We start from the raw sequence: 19,278 nt of genomic DNA, 5'->3' as shown, positions 1-19,278 counted from the left end.
ATTGACGAACCCAAAAAATCAATACACGCACAATGATTTTGTGTAAAGCACAAAAACTCCGAAAATCACTATACTACTATATACGTGTAGCGACTTTTCTTTGTTTTTTTGTGTAAAGTACTCGGCCCCGATCCACTGAATCTGCTCTGAAAGTAAAAAGGAGAAATGATTGCATTTGAAGAACAGAGAGCATCCAATGCCTGAAGAAGCCAAGGTCGCTTTCTCTTGACATGGCCTCGAATCCAGTAGCAGGCCCCACACCCACTCCCCGATATGAAAAGTTGGTGGTCTTTCCCAATCCCATTTGCTGCACCCTACCTTCTCTCTTCCCAATTCTCAACCACAAAACAAACATAACCCAACCAAAGGTACTGAAATAAATAACTCAAATTAAAGGATCGAGATTTCAAATTTCAAAGTCTCCTTCTCTCACTCCTCCCACCGAGGCCGAGGCCATTAAATTTTTCATCATCCTTCCAACTCCGGACAGATTCACCGAGCCGCGCACTGACTGCCCCTCCACTGTAGAAAACTTCGATTTCTAACTAAAAATCCACACTAACCAGCAGTACCCGCTACCCACTACCCACCACTCTCTCTCTCTCTCTCTCTCTCTCTCTCTTCCCGCGCCAGCCAGCCGAGCATGGTAGGTTCAGATGGGACGTCCGGAGGCCTAAACGACGGCGTTGTTGGTTATCTCTTACCAGTTAAAAAAACCCTTCTTTATTTCCAAACTTGTCTTCTTTTTTCTTTTCAGAACGGTTCTTCTCTGAAGATAGCTTCTTTCTGCTCTTTTTTTTTTCAGTGACATCGATATTGGCGTTGTTGAAGGACTGCTGGATGCTGCTCCAAAGGAGACGCTGAGGCTACTTATCTTTAGCTTTCTCCTTGTCTCTTTGGAAACGGAGAAAGTAAGGTTGACCTGATCTCCCTTCTTCTTCTTCTTCATTCTTCTGTTGATGGAAACAACCACCGGAAGATGGAGCGTTTGAAGAGTTGTTGAGAGGAAGGAAGGAAGAAGAAGAAAAGGAGCTTTCCGTTTCATTTATGAGCACAACTGCAATCGTTGCAGCAGTGACAACGACTGGTCAGCTTATCCGCTTTCTCTTATTTCATCTCACTACTGTGCTGCTTTCAGTTCTCCATTTAGGAGCACAGCCAAGGAAGTAGCTGTGCTCGAGCTTGGCTTGGTCAACGGAGCCAAGCCTGTGTTTGACCTTGGTCTCTGTTGACGAGGCGAGCTCAGATTCTTCAGCTTCAAATTTGAAGCGATTCGAATGAATGACCATGATCTGTTCCCCCACTGACTACGTCCACATGCAACTGACACGCCCGGTCGGTCTACTAAGTCAGAGGAGGTCAGGGTTATGTTGGAAATTCAAAAACGAAAATTAACGGGAAATCACCTTGTGCCATGTAGTGCCAGTGTGCATGGTTTGTCAGACGCTGTTTTTTTCCAATGGAAATCGTGTTTTCAGCCTTAGGAACCCGTTTGTTTGGTGCAACTTTTCGTGGGAAATTGCTGAGCTGGCATCTCTTCAATTTCATTTCCCAATACGAGCCAAACATATGTGCGATGCTAAGAAAGTATCATGTTGGCACAAGTGGGCCTACACTCCAAGCACGTTTGGTTGGATCACATGTAAGAATCACTCTCTCATTTGAGAGAATGATTCTTAGATGACCCCAAATCTCATGTTCGGTCCGCACAGCATTTGTCCGGCATATCAAACACGACCTAAAATTCATCTGTCGACATAAAATCGCCACTGAGACGTAACAAAACATGATTTCAATGGTTAGTTTTTGTTTTGGAGTTTGATTACGTGTAAGTTAAAACTGTAGGACACAGCACAGTTAAGGTTACAGTGAGGAACTACACTACAAATCTAATGGTGTGTTGGTTACAATTGTGTGAAACTAGATTTGCGCTCCTGTGCAGGAAAGCGCGTACTTTCATATGAAACTGCTTATTTCGTGTGAAAGGTGGTGGCACACGGGTCATTCACTTCACATGAAAGTGGGTCTTTCTCACCCTAAACCCTTTAAGGTGAATGAAACAGATGCCCTTTGAATGTGGCAAGCAGTATTAGGACCAATTTCTTTTCATGCTGATAATAGTGACCCCATATGAAAAGAGGATGGGTGCATAACTATTGCATATTTGTTTGCTTCCGATGAGAACGTTCTCCCACCCTTCTTTTTGTGATGGGGCCTCACCAAAGGAGAGGGTGGTGTATGTTCACCCCCGATGATTCATTGAATCCCATGTCTGTGTTCGGGGTCCCAAATAACACCACGTATCTAAGCACATGGGGCTCGTATTTTCGTGTATGTTGACATCACTCAGCATTGGAGTCTGGTTCAGTTGTAAAGACTTAAGTACCCTTTCTTGTTATTCTTGCCATAAAATGATGGTTTGAGAAAATGACAAAAATATCCTTCGTTCAAGAAAGGAAAACAAACTGTTCAAAAAAAAGACAAACATGTCAATCCAGAAAGTCGAGGATGATGTTCACTCTTCAAAGTCTACACAGCGAAACGAACCTTAGTCGACGATCCGTTAGTGAGCCGGCGATCCGATGGTCATCCGGCGAAACGAACTTGAGCCATAAAAAATGTCTGTTTGAACTTTTCATCGTCATCTTCTTCATCTTCCTTCTCCGTAAAACACTGTGAAACCCCCTCTCTCTCTATAGAGAAGAAATCAAGGGAGGCAAAGAGTTCTCCTTAGAGAAGGTCATGAACATCAACCCTCTCACTCTCTCTCCCTTCTCTTTCTACTTCTGTGCACACCCAGCAGACGATCCTACATTGCTCCATCAAACACCGACTGATCTGCACACTGATTGTAGCATCGTTTAACTTGATTCGTTGTGGAGCCTGATTTAGAGTTTTTGCCCTTACAGGAGGGGGGTCCGGGGGGTCCCCCCGGCGCGGGTCCCTTGTATAATTTTTTTGAGGCCTTGTATAATTTTTTTATTTTCTTTCCCATAGCGATTATAGTGTTATCCGGTCTTTCAACAACGATTTGTATTGTCTTTCGCAAATCACTACAACGATTTGTAGTGTTGTTGGATCTCACTATAGCGATTTGTAGTGTGTTCCGCAAATCAGTATAGCGATTTGTAGTGTTATTTAGTAAGCAAATTGCTGTAAATCGCTACCTGAATTAGGACCAACTTGTCAGGGCGATATCTCCTTAATTGGAGATCATGTTCCAAATTCGTAAAAAATGGTGTCTTCGTTATTGTGTGTAGTTTATTCCTGTAAATTTTCAACAATTTCTATTGTCATTTCATTCTCCATTTTAACTAAAAACTAGACCCCTATTGTGCAACTCAAACCAGACCTGCGCCAGGGGGGAGCCCCCGGACCCCGCCTCCTGTAAGGGCAAAAACTCTAAATCAGGGTCCACAACGAATCAAGTTGAACGATGTTACCCACGCTGGGAGGAGCCCCCAACCCCCCCCCTCCTGTAAGGGCAAAAACTCTAAATCAGGCTCCACAACGAATCAAGTTGAACAATGCTATCAACGTTGGGAGGAGCCCACAAACCCTCCTCCTATAAGGGCAAAAACTTTGAATCAAGCTCCACAACTCATCAAGTTGAATGATGCTACCCACGCTGAGAGGAGCCCTTAGACCCCTCTTCTGTAAGGGTAAAAACTCTGAATCAGGCTCCACAACTCTTCAAGTTCAATGATGCTACCCACACTGGGAGGAGCCCCCAGACCCCTCTCTTGTAAGGGTAAAAACTATGAACAGGATCCACAACTCATTTATTTGAATGATGCTACCAACGCTAGGAGGTGCCCCCAAACCCTCCTCTTGTAAGGGTAAAAACTCTTAATCAGGCTCTACAACAGTCAATGTACAGGTCAGTCGGTGCTTGATAGAGCAATGTATGATCCTCTGCTGGAAGTGCACAGAAGCATAAAGAGAAGGGAGAGAGAGAGTGAGAGAGTTGATGTTCATGACCTCCTCCAAGAGAGATTTTTTTCTCGGATAATCCTGCAGTGCAGAGACTGGGTCTTAAATAATCATCTTTGGGGGCACTTAAGTCTTTGCAATCACTCTTTTTCTAGAATCGTTATTTTTTTTTGGCACCAATGGACAAGAGGGTACTTAAGTCTTTGCAATCGTATCAAACTCTAATGCTAATTAATGCTGACAAACATGGAGATACGAGACACACAGGCTTAAATACGTGGTGCTTTTTTGGACCCCCGAGCATGAGATGCCCTGTTCGGGAGGGGAAGAAACATATAACCAGCTTCGTCACGAAAGTGCTCTGTCTTGTGTGTGAAAAGCCTTTACTTTTGGGGAGCACTCCACTTGGGGAATAATCTTTTTTTTTTAGTTTTCCCACGGGAAATCCTTTTACCTAATTTTTACCATAGGACGTGTAAGTGAATTAGCAGCATCTCTCCATCCGGGACGAAAATTTTCATGTCTGGACCTCCAAAAGAAGGATGGGGACAAGTAGGCTGAGTAGACCATCATATGGTCCGGTCCGGTCCGCCCCTTACTGAGTCCAATCTTAATCGCCAGGTCCCGCCTTAATTGCACGCCCCCTGGCTCGACACTTGTTGACCCATGTTCCATAGGCCACGGGAATTGGGTATGAAATAATTGAATGAGCTACCTTGACTGTAGTGTTGGTGGGAACAACTGGGGGCAGTACTCAGGCCCTTACCATCATCTGTAGCATTTTGGTTTTTAATATCAGCCCACGGTTTTTAATATCAGCCCACCTATTGATCAATATCACGATTCATTTGGCATGTTGGTACTCTGAAAATGACCCAAAAAGCAAACTCTGCACCATTCAAGACCCGGTTGTCAATGCATTTAAGTGCCCCTCCCTTCTCTGTTGCTGCTGTTGCAGCTTAGCCTTTATGCTCTTATTGCCACCCTCGAGGTAACCGTTGAGAACTATAAATTTTACATCCGAGAGAGAGAGAGAGATTGACAAACAACAAAAAGTAGTAAAAGCAGAATGATCGACTGCCAAAATTCCATCTTTTGTTTTTTGCACTCAGCTGTAATTTTTTGTCCCCTGTTGCCACTTTTTTCTTTGGCAGCTTATGCATTTCTCTGTTTCTTGCAGAGTCTTTTGCATAATAGTCTCGTCTCATCTTACTCTCTCCTCTCTTTTTCTTCCCAGACCAAATAGTTGAGGAATCTCTACTGTTTGCCCTTTTTCCTTCCTAATGGATGTTGAAAAAAACTTATTGTTAATCTCTTTCAGATGGGGAATTGAGATATTAAAATAAGAAAGAACAAGAGGCTTGGTTTGGTGCACTGGACATCATCGATACAAAGGATTCACGTGGTTGGTAATCATGCATAGGCTAGCCTGCTGCCGTAAAGATCGGGAGTTCAGTATGGATTTCGAGGAACACCAGAGTAAGCAACCATAACCTTCTTTTCTCACTGTTCATCAAAAAAAGAAAATCCAACTTTATCATGTGATAGTTTCATTATATCCTCTCCTATTCCTTTGCTGCACATTTCTGTTTATATCTGTTTCTGAAGTTCTTTGCTTTCATAAATTATCTTTTGCATCAATGGCATCACCTTCTGTAACTGTTTTCTGTGAAACGCTAAGATATTTGAGACTACCCACTGTGGAATCTCTTCCAAAAGAAAGGAGTTCAATTACATCTGTATATTCCGATTGTTCTTTTCGTCCATCGATTGCAGAGATCAATTTTGTGTTGCCATCTAATGAATTTCATTTTGCACAGAATGATTTGATGATGGGCTTAGTAGAGTTTCTGTATGTACATGTAATTATTTCGCTATTAGAGGTTTTTTAGTTGGCGCTGAGTTTCATCTCTGTCTGTGCCTTGAGTGCACTTCAATCACCATCACCAGATTTCGATTTTGATTTGATTAGCTTCTGCAGGGATTATGACATACGATGGTCTTGAAAGTTGCATGCATAACTATGCTTTTGAGAATGAGAGCAGCAGCACGGCAGAATTTTACTGCGCAGATTCATTGGAGGAAGATGCCTTTAGCGCTTCATCAAGCAAAGAAGGCTCTGGATCTTTCTCCTCGCAAGGGCTACTGAGCGAGCAGGAAGCAAAACAGAGTGATGAATGTGAATCCCTTCTCGGTCCGCAACATTTCTATGCCAGGGAAAAACCATCTTACACCCTGCAAGTAGATGATGTTGACATCATGAAGGAGAGGTTTTCAAAGCTGCTTCTTGGTGAAGACATGTCTGGAGGGTGCAAGGGGCTGAGCACTGCTCTAGCATTGTCGAATGCGATAACCAATCTTGCAGGTTACATTTATCTATTGAGCTCTTTTGATGTGGTGTTCAATTCTAAATTCTCCCAAGTTGAATTAACTTACACCAAGTTATACTGTTTGATCTTTAGCTTTTAGGTCCTACATCTTGAGCTGGGCCACTTCCTCGAGATTCCACTTGTTTAACTGTACAGGTGCTTATTTGTTGTCCTCATGTTTCCCCTGAGATTTTGAAATTTCTGTGCAGCATCTGTCTTTGGAGAACTATGGAAGCTAGAGCCATTATCGGAAGGCAAAAGAAGAAAATGGCAAAAGGAAATGGACTGGTTGCTCTCTCCTGCTAACTACATGGTTGAACTAGTTCCTGCCAAGCAACATGTACCAAATGGACGATGTTTGGAGGTATAGACATGGACTCTATTGTGTGCGTCCAACTAGTTGTACGATTAAGCCAGATTAAAACCTCTTTCTTTTTCGTTTATGTAACTATTTTGCAGATAATGACACCTAGAGTTCGCCACGACATACATATGAATCTTCCAGCACTTAAGAAGCTTGACACAATGCTTATAGTAAGTTGAGAAAATAACTTACTTGACATTTACTTGCAGTTGCATCCAAATTCTCTGTGTTGTGGTCCTGCCCTGCATGTGTATTGGGCAATACTTGTCATAGACACCAGAAGTATCAATCTCTGTGTTTGTTGCTTGACTGAATGGATCAACTGACTTGACCAAAGTTTCCGGTAAGCCAATTCAGGTGACACTCCTTTGAGAGTATTTTAGATTCGGCTCCTTCCATTAAGTTCTGCATTTCCTGGCTGAGTGTGGTGAATCCTAAACACAATGGATGGGTGTGGACAAAAACTTGAATGATCCCTTTAGTCTTATGCATTTGCAAGCCTGAGTAACTCTTTTCCTCAAGTTCTACATGACCATTGACCCCAAATGTGCGTTCATTGAATTGAATGTAGACTCTGGGAAATCATAAGTCTCTTTTGACCTTTGGTACCTGGACAGTCCATTTTGCTCTCCATACCCGTGACGACACAGGGATATGCATGTCGACACGCATCGACACCTGGACACGCCATTTTACCCTCCGTACATACAAGCTTTATTCAATTTATAATTTATAATTATATTTTTATTTTATAACTTTATGTTTTTAGTATATAATATATTTTAGATATAGCATATATATTTAGATTATATTCAGTTTATTTTGAATTTATTTGTATTTATGTGATATTTAATATATATGCATACATATATATATAGTTGTGCCTCCATGCACACATTTTTTGGAATTGCCGTGTTGTACCCAAGGTTGCCAAATAGGAAGCGGAAGTGAGTAGCGATGCATTTTAAAATGTATAGAAAGCGGGAAGCAAAAAATAAAAAAAACAACAATATAAGAATTGAATGGGAATTGAAATAGAATGCAAATAAAAACTAAAATAAAAGTGATTGTTCATAAATTTCATGATTTTTTAGTGTAAGAATTAAATTTTTATCAAAATCTAAAAATGATGACTGTCAATTTAGAGAAAGCGAAGTGAGTTAGAAGCGTGAGAGGAAACACATAAAAAACATGAAAAGTAGAGTGAGAGGACATATAAGAAGAATAGATGAAGCGTGGGAGAATCGAGATTCTCATCAAGTTTCAGAAATGGGGAGTGTCGGGCTTCCAAAGCGATTTTCTGGGAAGCGGGCTTTCCACTTATCTAAGAAGCTTTCGGTAACTCTGGCTTGTACCCATACCCATACCCCCACACCTGCACCTGCACCTGCACCTGCACCTGCACCCGCACCCAGGAGACAACTTTTGACACATTCTGCAAAAGATGATAGTTTTTAGCTAATACCTTCCGTCGCTTATGGATTCCTTGCATGTAACTCATGAAATAGTCAACAATACCATTCAGTGTGTTTTGATTCAACGAAACAGACATCCTAAAGGAGGCCACTAGCATAGCCATTGTTTTACTTTATCAAAACTTGGTAATGTTGATGTGGTGTCTGCTGTGGTTTGTTCAGTTTATCTTCAGTTGAAGCTTGGCTATACTGGACCTGGTTCTGCAACTTTTTGGAATATGCCCCACTTATCTTGGAAATGTAGACTTATTCAAAATAGTGAACCTATGTAGTTATTGTACCTCGTTATGCAATTTTTTAGAATATGCCCCACTTATCTTGGAAAATTACACAAGGTGCATTGTTCTTAAAGCATGTTTGTTAATCCAGGATGCTGGACTCCAAGCAGGCTAGGATGACTGTTAGGTCAAATCCTATGTCATTCATGGAGGGTCGTAATAACTAATACTTATCTCAAGCTTCCTGGTGAATGACTGATTTTTTTAATTGGATTAAGCCTTGCGAAAAAGTATTTTTACCAATGAAATTCCAAATAACTCAGCTTCCAAGAATTGCATTCTATGTTTATGTAAATGAATTGGATCACTAAACAGAACCCCATTTGCATTTAATGGGACGTGCCGGCTCAGATTTGATTTTGCTGATTTTATCTTTGACTATGCATGTGAATATACCACTAGTGACCGGTTGACATTGTTTTGAACAGTGCATCCACAACTTGGTTGTTCCCTCATCCATAACCAGCTGAGATTTAATTTTTCTTTTCTGTTTTAGCTTCATTATTGTGACTAATTGAAACTGAAAGACTTTTACAGGAAATGCTGGATTCAATGGTGGACACAGAGTTTTGGTATGCAGAAGGAGGCAGCAGAGCAGAAGGAAGAAGTAAATCTCTCAGACAAAGCAAGAAATGGTGGCTTCCAGTTCCTCGAGTCCCTTTAACTGGCCTTTCTGCTGAAGCAAGGAAAAGGTTGATTATTCAGTCGGAGGCCACACGCCAAGTACTGAAAGCAGTTAAATCTATAAATGAGCAGGTTATATCAGAAATTCCAATTCCTAAAGCCATTCATGATACTTTTCCAAAGGTAGAATCTCATTTGCTTTACTTTGCAAATTGGAAATGTTTTTAGGCTCATATAAGTCACAAAATTATCTTTTTTTTTTCGATTTATCGCAATATTCACGGCCTATTTACAGAATGTTAAAATCCATGACATACTTAAAAAGTTAAGAGAGTTAAATGATGTTTCTTCAGGAAATATAATTTTATACTACTATATCCTTTTTATCAGAAAGTATCCGAGAATTTTTCAAGGAAACCCACTTTTTAAATCTCTTGAGGAGTCACTTCATCACTATTATTATAAGACCAATATTTGTAACTATAGTTTACATATATATTTTTTCAAGGAAACAGAAACGTTCTATTAAAAGGAAAAAAAATGTAATGTAGGGTGACAAGAACAATAAAGCATGCATTAGAGTCCCCTCTTTACTAGGGACCAATTCTACATGATCCAATCTATTTCCATGTTCTCACAGTCCCAGCGATTCTTTGCATACAAAATAATATTTTGCATAGTGTGATGCATAGCAGTTGGCTCATTGGCATCATCCTTAGAAATTTTACAATTTCTTTCCTTCCATACAAGGATCAAGCAAGGTACAACCACCATCTTCAAACGACCTGCCACCTTTTTCCCTTTCTACTCACTAGGGGTACCAGAATTAAATCCTAAGTTGATGAGTTCACAACATGACCTTTCTGGGAATCTGACCGATCTAAATTGCACTGGAAGTATGAGAAATTCCAAAATAGGTGTTGAACATCCTTCTCAGCTCTGAGACCTAAACACATTTGTTCACCAAAGAGAAGCCTCTATCTTTGATATTCTGATATGTTAATGCTCTATTTTGTGACATTAACCAATAAAAAATCACTGTTCTCAGTGACATTCCTGACACAAAGTCTTCTAGGAAAGGAGAATTACTTGGACTTGAGAATGGCGAGTAGCAAGATGTGTCTAAGAAAATGATTGGTGGAATATCTCTGCATTAGCAAGTCGTGTGTCTGAGAGTGGACACTGCTGCAACAGTGCTAGGAGCTTGTTGTATTCCAGTTCCAGTGATGCCATACCATCTAGAGGGCGCCTTTCACCTTCCAGCTGTCTATGTCATTCCAGCTATCTGAAATCTCTCTCTATCTCTATCTCAGCACAGCCTATAAGACCTTGGAAAGTAAGTGTACAGACAAATGACGTGTCACAATGCAGTAGCTTGGCCGTTTCCCGTTTTGGCCTTGATCTTCTCCAAGAAAGCACCAAAACATTTGACCCAACCCTTCTAAACCTTAGGTCTCCCTTCCAAATTGGCCCTCTTTTTCCATTTCCAAGGCCGTCCAACCAAACTATATCTCTGATTTACCAACCTTACCCACCAAACACTGACAGTTCTGCCACCACCATTTTAAAATTAGAGCCATATTCTTAGTTCTGAGGTCTCTCATTCCAAGACCCCCTCTACTCCTAGGCTGAATTCTTTCACTCTACTAAGCTAATAGGATCCCTTTGATTCTCTTTCCAGAGTAAATTCCTTGGGCATTCAAGTTGAAAGGTATTGAGGCTAAGTCATAAACAACGGATATATATATGATTTTTCACATTTGTAATTTTCAGATAACCCTGTCATCCACCTCAATCTAATGAGCAGTCTGCAATATACTTCTAACCAGAAAGAGACAATTTCTTGATACCTGAAATACTCCTACACTTGCTGGGATACATATTCAAACCCATCACTTTAGCAAATATTTGCATGACCAATCATATTCTCCAATTTTGGCATCTTCTGCCCTCTCCATTAAAAGCAACTCAGGTGCATTAAACTTTTCACACACAATGGGTCCAATCCAAATTACTGAACTGCTTTAAAAAGTAATAGCCTAAGAGCTCCCACATTGCTAACAACAAAGGGGGTAAAGCGTCTCCTTGGTGCCATCCCCTTCGGGGCTTGAGTCATTCATCACTTCCTGTATTCATGAAAACTGAAATAAAGGCCGATTCCAGCAAACCTTTTATCCACACTCTCCATCTATCCCCAAACCCCATTCCCTTGAGGCAATAAAATAGAAAGTCTCAACTTGCTGAATCATGTCTACCTGAGGATTTCTAAAATAAAATTATCAAAAAATTGAAATGAAAAGAATTTTTGAATTTTCAAAAAAACAATTCTGGGAAAATGCCCCTATAATTTCACATTTTTATTGTGATATCATTCATTTGAGAGCCTTTTCATTTAGAAAATTAAAATGATAACTTCGACAAAAGGATCGTGATACGACTAGGAGACCAATACATGCAGTAAAATGCTTTGCTATACCATATTATTCAGTTGGATCAGCCTGTTATAGGTCCATGACGACTTTAGACTTCAAGCCATGTTTTGTTGGACAAAGCTGCCAGTAATTGATTTTCTTATTTCATTTTTCAGACAATAAAAGCTTGCCTAAGTGAATCACTGTACAAAACTTTAAACATGAAGTCAGGTTCCAGTGGTGAAATTATGCAGTCAGAAGATGAAGCCTTAGATACTGCAAACAGATTACAGATGGCCATACTCACTGGAAAACAAAGGTTATCTAGCAATGTGACTGGGAAAGATATGGTTCGTAATTCATGGTCATTCACAAAAGACCATGAACACGAAGTGGAAAAGACAGAAGGTTGCTTACAGCAAGCTGAAGCAGTTCTGCTTCAACTCAAGCTTAGATTCCCAAACCTTCCACATACCTTTCTTGACATCACCAGGGTGCGGTTCAACAAGGTCAGCTTCATTCATTTCACTAACTGCTTCAATCAGAACATAAAATGCTTGAACTATTTTAGTAGGAACCTAAAAAATTTGGACTGATTAAAGATTAATTGGGTAATGGTATTTGCTTAAATAAGCTCATGCATGGCCAGGGAAGGTGCTCAATCCTAAAGAGTTTGGAAGCAGATCAGGTCATGCTGAAAATGAGCGTTTTCGCTCATGCTGACATCGTGGCCATCCGATTTGCATTTTAAAAAGCTCAAAAGTCAACAAAACCACGTGGCATTCATCCAAAATGCAAACAGACGGTCACGATGTCCGCATGAGCGAAAACGCTCATTTTCAGCATGACCTGATCTGCTTCCAAAGAGTTTGCCAGATTGAGAAATGAGAGTCTGGCTGGATCTTTTACCATGGTTGGTTTCAATCAGATTATGTGCTATCTTGACTGGTGAGAGCCATCTTGTTTTAATTATGCGGGGTTTAGCATGCCCAATCCCTGATTGCATAATCAAGGTCTGCCTGGGAACTTTCACTACAAAGGTTCCTGTCAAATTGCCTGCCATCTCCGAATCCTTCCACTAGTAGGTTGAGCTATTAGTGAGAATTTCATTGATTGATTGTCCTAGAATGGAGCTGGTGGAATCGTAGCCTTTACCTGTTTGGGACCATGTTCATCAAGCCTGAAAACCAATGCAGTGTAACAAAAGCTCACTATCTATCATGATGAACCCTCAGAAACTGTGTATCCGACTTGTGTTGATGTTCGGAGCTCTGTGGAATTATACATTTGCAGAAGACTGAAAATGACATGTTTGCCTCGGACATATATCTAAGACAAAAGTTCCAAATCACCATAGCTGTTAATTTGAGCAGTTAGCATTTCTATGCCCAAGATTCAGGGCAATTGGTTGATCTTCCAGGAGATTATCATGAGAAGACACTTAGAACAGATGATTTTCACACGACAACCAATCATTCTGAGATGAAAAAGCTTATTTTCATGCAACCAAATGTCACGACAATGGCCTGCTAGTTTGATTTGTATTTATTGCATAAAACTTTTCAAAGCGAAGATCTAAACCGTTTCTTTCCATGCTTGCATTTGATTGTTTACAGGACGTCGGGTATTCAATTTTGGAAGCCTACTCTAGAGTTCTTGGCAACTTGGCATACAGCATTCTCTCAAGAATTAGAGATGTCTTGCAGGAAGACGAGATGACCGAGAGTCATCTTGAAAGACTACAGAATCTAGTCACTGTATCTGAATCACACAATAAATCAGAATTAACTGAGGAACATACTTCTGGTACTCAGGAAGACTGTCTACGAAATGTTTCCACAAAACATTCTTTGAACCACAACGATGGTGGAAATAAAGCTTCTGAAGCAAATTCTACCGGGAGTGGAGTGACAACCATTGTTGTGCCAGTGGCAGCTGGTCGTGGAAGTGGTTGTTGCTATGGAAGAGAAAGTTGTAGCGTTGTTACCCCTGTGATTTCCCCTTAATAGTATTTCTACATATTCTTTGAAAGTATCAGGGAAGGATGATAGCCGGCCACATGCACATACAATGTTCAGCTCGGGCTTCAGCTTCAGCTTATTCACTGGGACTTTTTTTCATGAATCTTTGTTGCAGTGAATCGGTATGAGCTATGAGGAAGCTGTTTGATTGCCTGTACTCCGTGTGTATCTTGATTATATTGCCGTATAAAAATATGGTCCACCGCATGCTTATTCTAAGTTTACTCGTAGAATCTAAAGCTTCACTTGCTTCACAATGGACCAGTACTCGGTAGGGGCTGAGATGATGTTGCCACACCATCGACATTCAAGTCACGAGAGAGAGAGAGAGAGAGAGAGAGAGAGAGAGTAGTCAATGGTTTGGAAAGAATGAAGGAAGCTAGTTTTTTGCAATCAAAGACTCGTAAGTCGTCTTTTGTTGCTTTGCACATGGGAATTGTAGTACACGAAAAATAAGCATAGAATCTGCTCCTCACCAGTTCGTATTTTTCATTCGAAGTGCTATACAAAGAGTGTGTCCGTTCTTTTCACACAAAAAAAAAACCTTCTCTTAAAAACATCCAACCAAATACTTTTGGAAGAACTACATTTCGAGGAAAAAAGGCATGATATGTACAAGTATGGAAGTTGGAGTTTCCACAGTATGGCCAAAATGCCGTGTTTCCTAAATGTCCTATAATTTACCAAATTTGCCTTACGGACAATATTGTTGGTTTTCAAATTTTTTTTGTCACTTTTATCCCTTAGGTGTGAATTTTTTATTTTTGCATGTCATGATGCTAAAATAATACACCCATGAAAGTCTTAAACAAAATCACATGTGGTTGCAAAACTCTAAAAAAGTTTGTGAAATTTTAAACAATTTGCTAAATTTGTCATGTCTTTCTCCTAAAAACTTGCAAATATCATAAATTTTGCGAAGGTCTGAAAATTGTGAATTTGTTTACAAGTATTACATGAAGTATTGCCAAAATTCGATATTGTGAAATCTCTTATTCGAATCGCACCTGAATTGCTAAATTAATTTTTCTTGCAATTTTGATTGTACATTTTTTTGATATATATATAAGGGATCCTTTGGATAATTCAAATCGAAGTAATTTGATATCTGAATCGGCCCTATATGATATGATGGATCGATATAAATGCTCCAACACTCCATCTTTGTCATATATTTCACACATCATACTAGATAGATATCATATTCATGGAATATCATTCACTTTCAAGATGCCTTGATGGTAAAATGGTAGACACGTTGTAACGTCCCAAATTTAACACAAAATTTGTAACCATTTTTTTTTTTTGAAACACATAATAGATTTGGGCTCGCTACAAACAAATAACTGAACAAACCATCTTATTGGAAATTCAAGTTCATAATTTAAGAATCAGTAGAATAAGTCTCAAAATATAACAAAACAGCCCAAAACCAAATCCCTAGAACAACACACTCGTCGAGCCTTGTCCAACGCCACGCCATCAATCAGAACCTGTAACATTTTCAATGGAGAGGTTAGCCTCTCAAAGTACAACAGTAAAGATCATAGCATATGAAAACATGGCATTAGAAAATCATTTGTATGTATAGAAATATGTTCCATAGCAAACCTATATACATATTATTTTGTTTCATGTTGTCCCTGGACCATAAAAGTTGGTGTTGACCCTTAGTCAAAACCCATGTCATCAATTCCAATTGTCACATACAGAGGACTGCGGTACCCACAGCCGTTGCTCCCACTAGGGCGATACATTGATCGGGAGGTCCCATAGTGAGCCTTTCATATTGAGCTCAGTCAGTAGGGCTAGTCATCGGGCTTTCCCGTGTAACTACCCAGGTCCCCCTAGGACAACCGGGCTGGGTGGACCGAGGAGACGCCTTGCTCTCCAAACAATATAACAGAAATCCCGGAGCCTGGTACCACCTACCCTCTCCGTAGGCAAACAGAAGTCCTGACTTATTATACTCCCTCAGGAGGAGTTCCACTTCCCCATTTAGGGTACACGACATATGTACAACTTGGTCCAAGGTACAAGGGTTGAGGTGTTTTTACAAACATGATAAATTTAAACTAGAGAAAAAAAAAACCATAGAACACTAAAAAAATAATATCTTCCATGTACATTATCCAAATGCCCTTTATAAATTGTCGTTGGGGTTTTGGATGCAAATACCGTACTTTTATATCTGAACCAAAAGGACTCTATTTCAAACATATAAAACTTTTACCAGAATTTATGAAACAAATAAGTTTGGTCATTTTAACATAATCTGTCTAAAATGGGTATTTCTTGATAAACTTCTGAAAAGACTAATTTTGCTGAAAAATTAGGACTCAGACCCATTCAACATCATTCAAGGACCAGTTAACGAACCTCTCGATGATTCCAAAATGCCAAGACATGCCTAAAAATTTCATCGGATCGCTGAGATTTGCACGTCAATAGTTGACCCAAGTTATTTTATTTTATATATATATATATATATATATATACAGTCTGATTGAAACCTGTAGGTCATTGAAACCATGTATGACTAGAACCTGGCCTGTAAATCATGTTATCAATGCCCTATTATGCTCAGCCATTTACCATCATATATTATCAATACAATAACAAGCTATTCAAAAAGAAGTAATACGAGGTACTTGCATTCACTAATGAAATAATAATATTTATAACTCACAGTTATATGAGTAATCTATATCCATCAAGAATAAACATCTAAAACATGGTTTCAACCATGCCCTCACGCTGAATTCTCCAACCACTTGCCCCATCTAAATGCCATGCTAAAGTACATGCATGAAGTCACATAATATAAAGTCACATAGTATAAATTAATATACACCTAACGTACAATATAAATCTGATGCTTACCCCTTTTTTTTCTTTTTTTTTCACCAACCCCTCTTGAAATACATACTAACGTCTGGTCCCATATCCATTAATGTGTAGAGTTCACCTAATATAAATTAACATATACCCAATGTCCATTATAAATCTGATGCTTACCTTTTTTTTTTTTTTACTAAGCCCTCTTGAATTACATACTAACGTCTAGTCCCATATCCATTAATGAGTAGAGTTCACCTAATATAAATTAACATATACCCAATGTCCATTACAAATCTGATGCTTACTTTTTTTTTCACCCAGCCCTCTTGAAATACATACTAACGTCTGGTCCCATATCCATTAATGTGTAGAGTTCACCTAATATAAATTAACATATACCTAATGTCCATTACAAATCTGATGCTTACTTTTTTTTTTCACCCAGCCCTCTTGAAATACATACTAACGTCTGGTCCCATATCCATTAATGTGTAGAGTTCACCTAATATAAATTAACATATACCCAATGTCCATTACAAATCTGATGCTTACTTTTTTTTTTTTTTCACCCAGCCCTCTTGAAATACATACTAACGTCTGGTCCCATATCCATTAATGTGTAGAGTCCACATAATATAAATTAACATATACCCAATGTCCATTATAAATCGGATGCTTACCTCTTGTTTTATATGCTGATGAACACCTGTACAAACACAAACCCATGTATACCAAATCTCTAAGCCCTCTTGAAACACATACTAACGTCTGGTCCCATGTCCATTAACGTGTAGAGTCTTGATATTTTTTTTTCTTTTAAATCTTTTGGAAATCCAAATGCAGTAAATACAGTTTTAAATTTCCTCAAAAACCTATAGTTCATATGCATGTTGCACATAATCATAAGCTAAAATCTGAACCACCGTACCTTTTTTTTTTTCAAATCGCTCTGGTCCTTCGCTCTCTTGTGCAAGAAGGTTGTGATCAACACGCTCTGTGGCTCAAGCTCCTCTATCGATCTCCAGTTCTCTTTCCCCCTCTCTCTTTTTTTTTAAAAGCTTGTTTGAGGATGCAGTCCACGTCTCCTTCTCTCTTTTACAACAAAACAAATCCCTTTTTTTTGTTTCAACGTAACCTCCTTTTCACCACTATCTCTCTCTTCCTTTCTGGTCACCTTTCCTTTACGTTGTTAATTTTATGAGTCAACCCAATCTTCCAGCCACCTCCTTTCCTTATGCTAGCCATCTAATAAATTCTTTTACTAACATTCCTTGCTACAGTAGCTCTCTTTCTAAATAAAGTTTCCAAAACGTGTGCTACTTACCTCCTTAAAATCCAACCTTCTATCTTCACCTACTTAAATTAGGGGTCATTAAATCACTAACCAAATCCACCTTTTAATTAATTGTTTTTAATAACTTAAGACAAAGAAGGAAAGGGATTTTACTATTCCAATCATGCTGGCCAGAATCGTTATTTTATATCTATGCCTTATACTCATAAACCTTAAAGGCGATTTTGCCCATCAATGGTCGATCCATGTAAAAATATACATGTACAGAAAAATATGAGAACTTAACCATAACATTTAAATTCAAAATAAATAAAAAAAACAAAAACAACAACAACGAACACTGGGTTTTTACATCCTACCCCCCTAAAAAAAAAAATTCATCCTCGAAATTAGTCACATACCTCATCCTTCAAACAGTTGGGGATATTTGTTCTTCATTGCCTCCTCTGGCTCCCAAGTACACTCAGTCTATCGATGATGCTGCCACTCCACCTTAACCAAAGGTACCACCCTTGTGCGCAATACTTGCTCCTTTCTATCTACTATTCGTATTGGTTTTTCATTTATAGATAAGTTCTCCTGGAGTTCCAATTGACCATGTTCGATAATGTGAGAAGGGTCCGGTACATACTTCTTAAGCATGGACACATGAAACACGTTATGTACATGCGAAAATTGTGGTGGTAATGCAATCCGATAGGCTACTTCACCAATCCTTTCTAAAATCTCAAACGGCCCGATAAACCTTGGGCTTAACTTCCCTTTCTTCCCGAATCTGAATATACTTTTTGTTGGAGAGACCTTTACAAATACATGATCTCCAACACTAAAGCTGAGCTCTCTTCGCCTTTGATCTGCATAACTCTTTTGTCGGCTCTGTGCTGCAAGTAACCTTTTCCTTACCAACTGCACTTGGTCTGTATAGTGTTGTAATACCAAGGGGTTTTCTATTTTACTGTCGCCCAATTCTGTCCAACAAGCAGGTGACCTACAAGGTCTGCCATACAGAGCTTCAAAAGGTGACATTCCTATGCTAGCATGATAACTGTTGTTATATGCAAATTCTGCCAATTTAATGTGCTTATCCCAGTCTCCTTTTCCCTCAAGAGCGCATGCTCTCAACATATCTTCCAGAGTTTGAATGGTTCTTTCAGATTGTCCATCTGTTTGCGGGTGAAATGCAGTGCTCAATTTCAATTTTGTGCCCAAAGCCCTTTGCAACTGCTCCCAAAACCGTGAAGTAAACCTCGGATCTCGGTCTGAGATAATAGATTTCAGCACTCCATGGAGTCGCACCACCTCTTCAATATACAAATCCGCCAAACTTGCCAGTGTTTGGGTCATCCTTATAGGGAGAAAATGTGATGACTTGGTTAACCGATCGACTACTACCCCATATTGCATCATGTTGACGTTTAGTGCGAGGCAGACCCACCACAAAGTCCATGGTGATATCTTCCCATTTCTACTGTGGAATATCTATTCTTTGCAAAAGGCCTCCCGGCCTTTGGTGTTCTGCCTTCACCTGTTGGCACACTAGACACTTTGCGACATACTCTGCTACCTCTCTTTTCATGCCGGGCCACCAAAAATTCCTCTTGATATTCTGATACATCTTAGTACTTCCTGGATGTATAGTGAACTTAGTCTTATGGGTTTCATCTAGAA

The 19,278-nt window shown here is 39.5% G+C and overlaps 1 protein-coding gene across 2 annotated transcripts; it reads left to right on the top strand.

Annotated features, from left to right (window-relative positions):
- The first annotated feature begins 395 nt into the window (after positions 1-395).
- Positions 396-13,694, top strand: LOC149819016 (rop guanine nucleotide exchange factor 14-like). 2 transcript variants are annotated; one of them, XM_089984127.1, is made up of 9 exons: positions 396-706; positions 806-1,087; positions 5,255-5,412; positions 5,915-6,298; positions 6,512-6,666; positions 6,762-6,836; positions 8,957-9,226; positions 11,631-11,963; positions 13,071-13,694. In XM_089984127.1, the coding sequence occupies exons 3-9, from the start codon at positions 5,349-5,351 to the stop codon at positions 13,458-13,460; spliced, it is 1,671 nt and encodes a 556-aa protein (XP_089840253.1). In that variant the 5' UTR covers positions 396-706; positions 806-1,087; positions 5,255-5,348; the 3' UTR covers positions 13,461-13,694. The 2 variants fall into 2 exon arrangements, with proteins under 2 accessions (XP_089840253.1, XP_089840252.1); XM_089984126.1 differs by lacking the exons at positions 396-706; positions 806-1,087 and adding an exon at positions 4,947-5,047.
- The last annotated feature ends 5,584 nt before the right edge of the window (positions 13,695-19,278 follow it).

The sequence above is a fragment of the Nuphar pumila genome, chromosome 13 (assembly GCF_984573655.1).
Source record: "Nuphar pumila chromosome 13, dmNupPumi1.hap1.1, whole genome shotgun sequence".
Taxonomy (NCBI): domain Eukaryota; kingdom Viridiplantae; phylum Streptophyta; class Magnoliopsida; order Nymphaeales; family Nymphaeaceae; genus Nuphar; species Nuphar pumila.
This window is presented reverse-complemented; position numbering and strand designations above follow the sequence as displayed.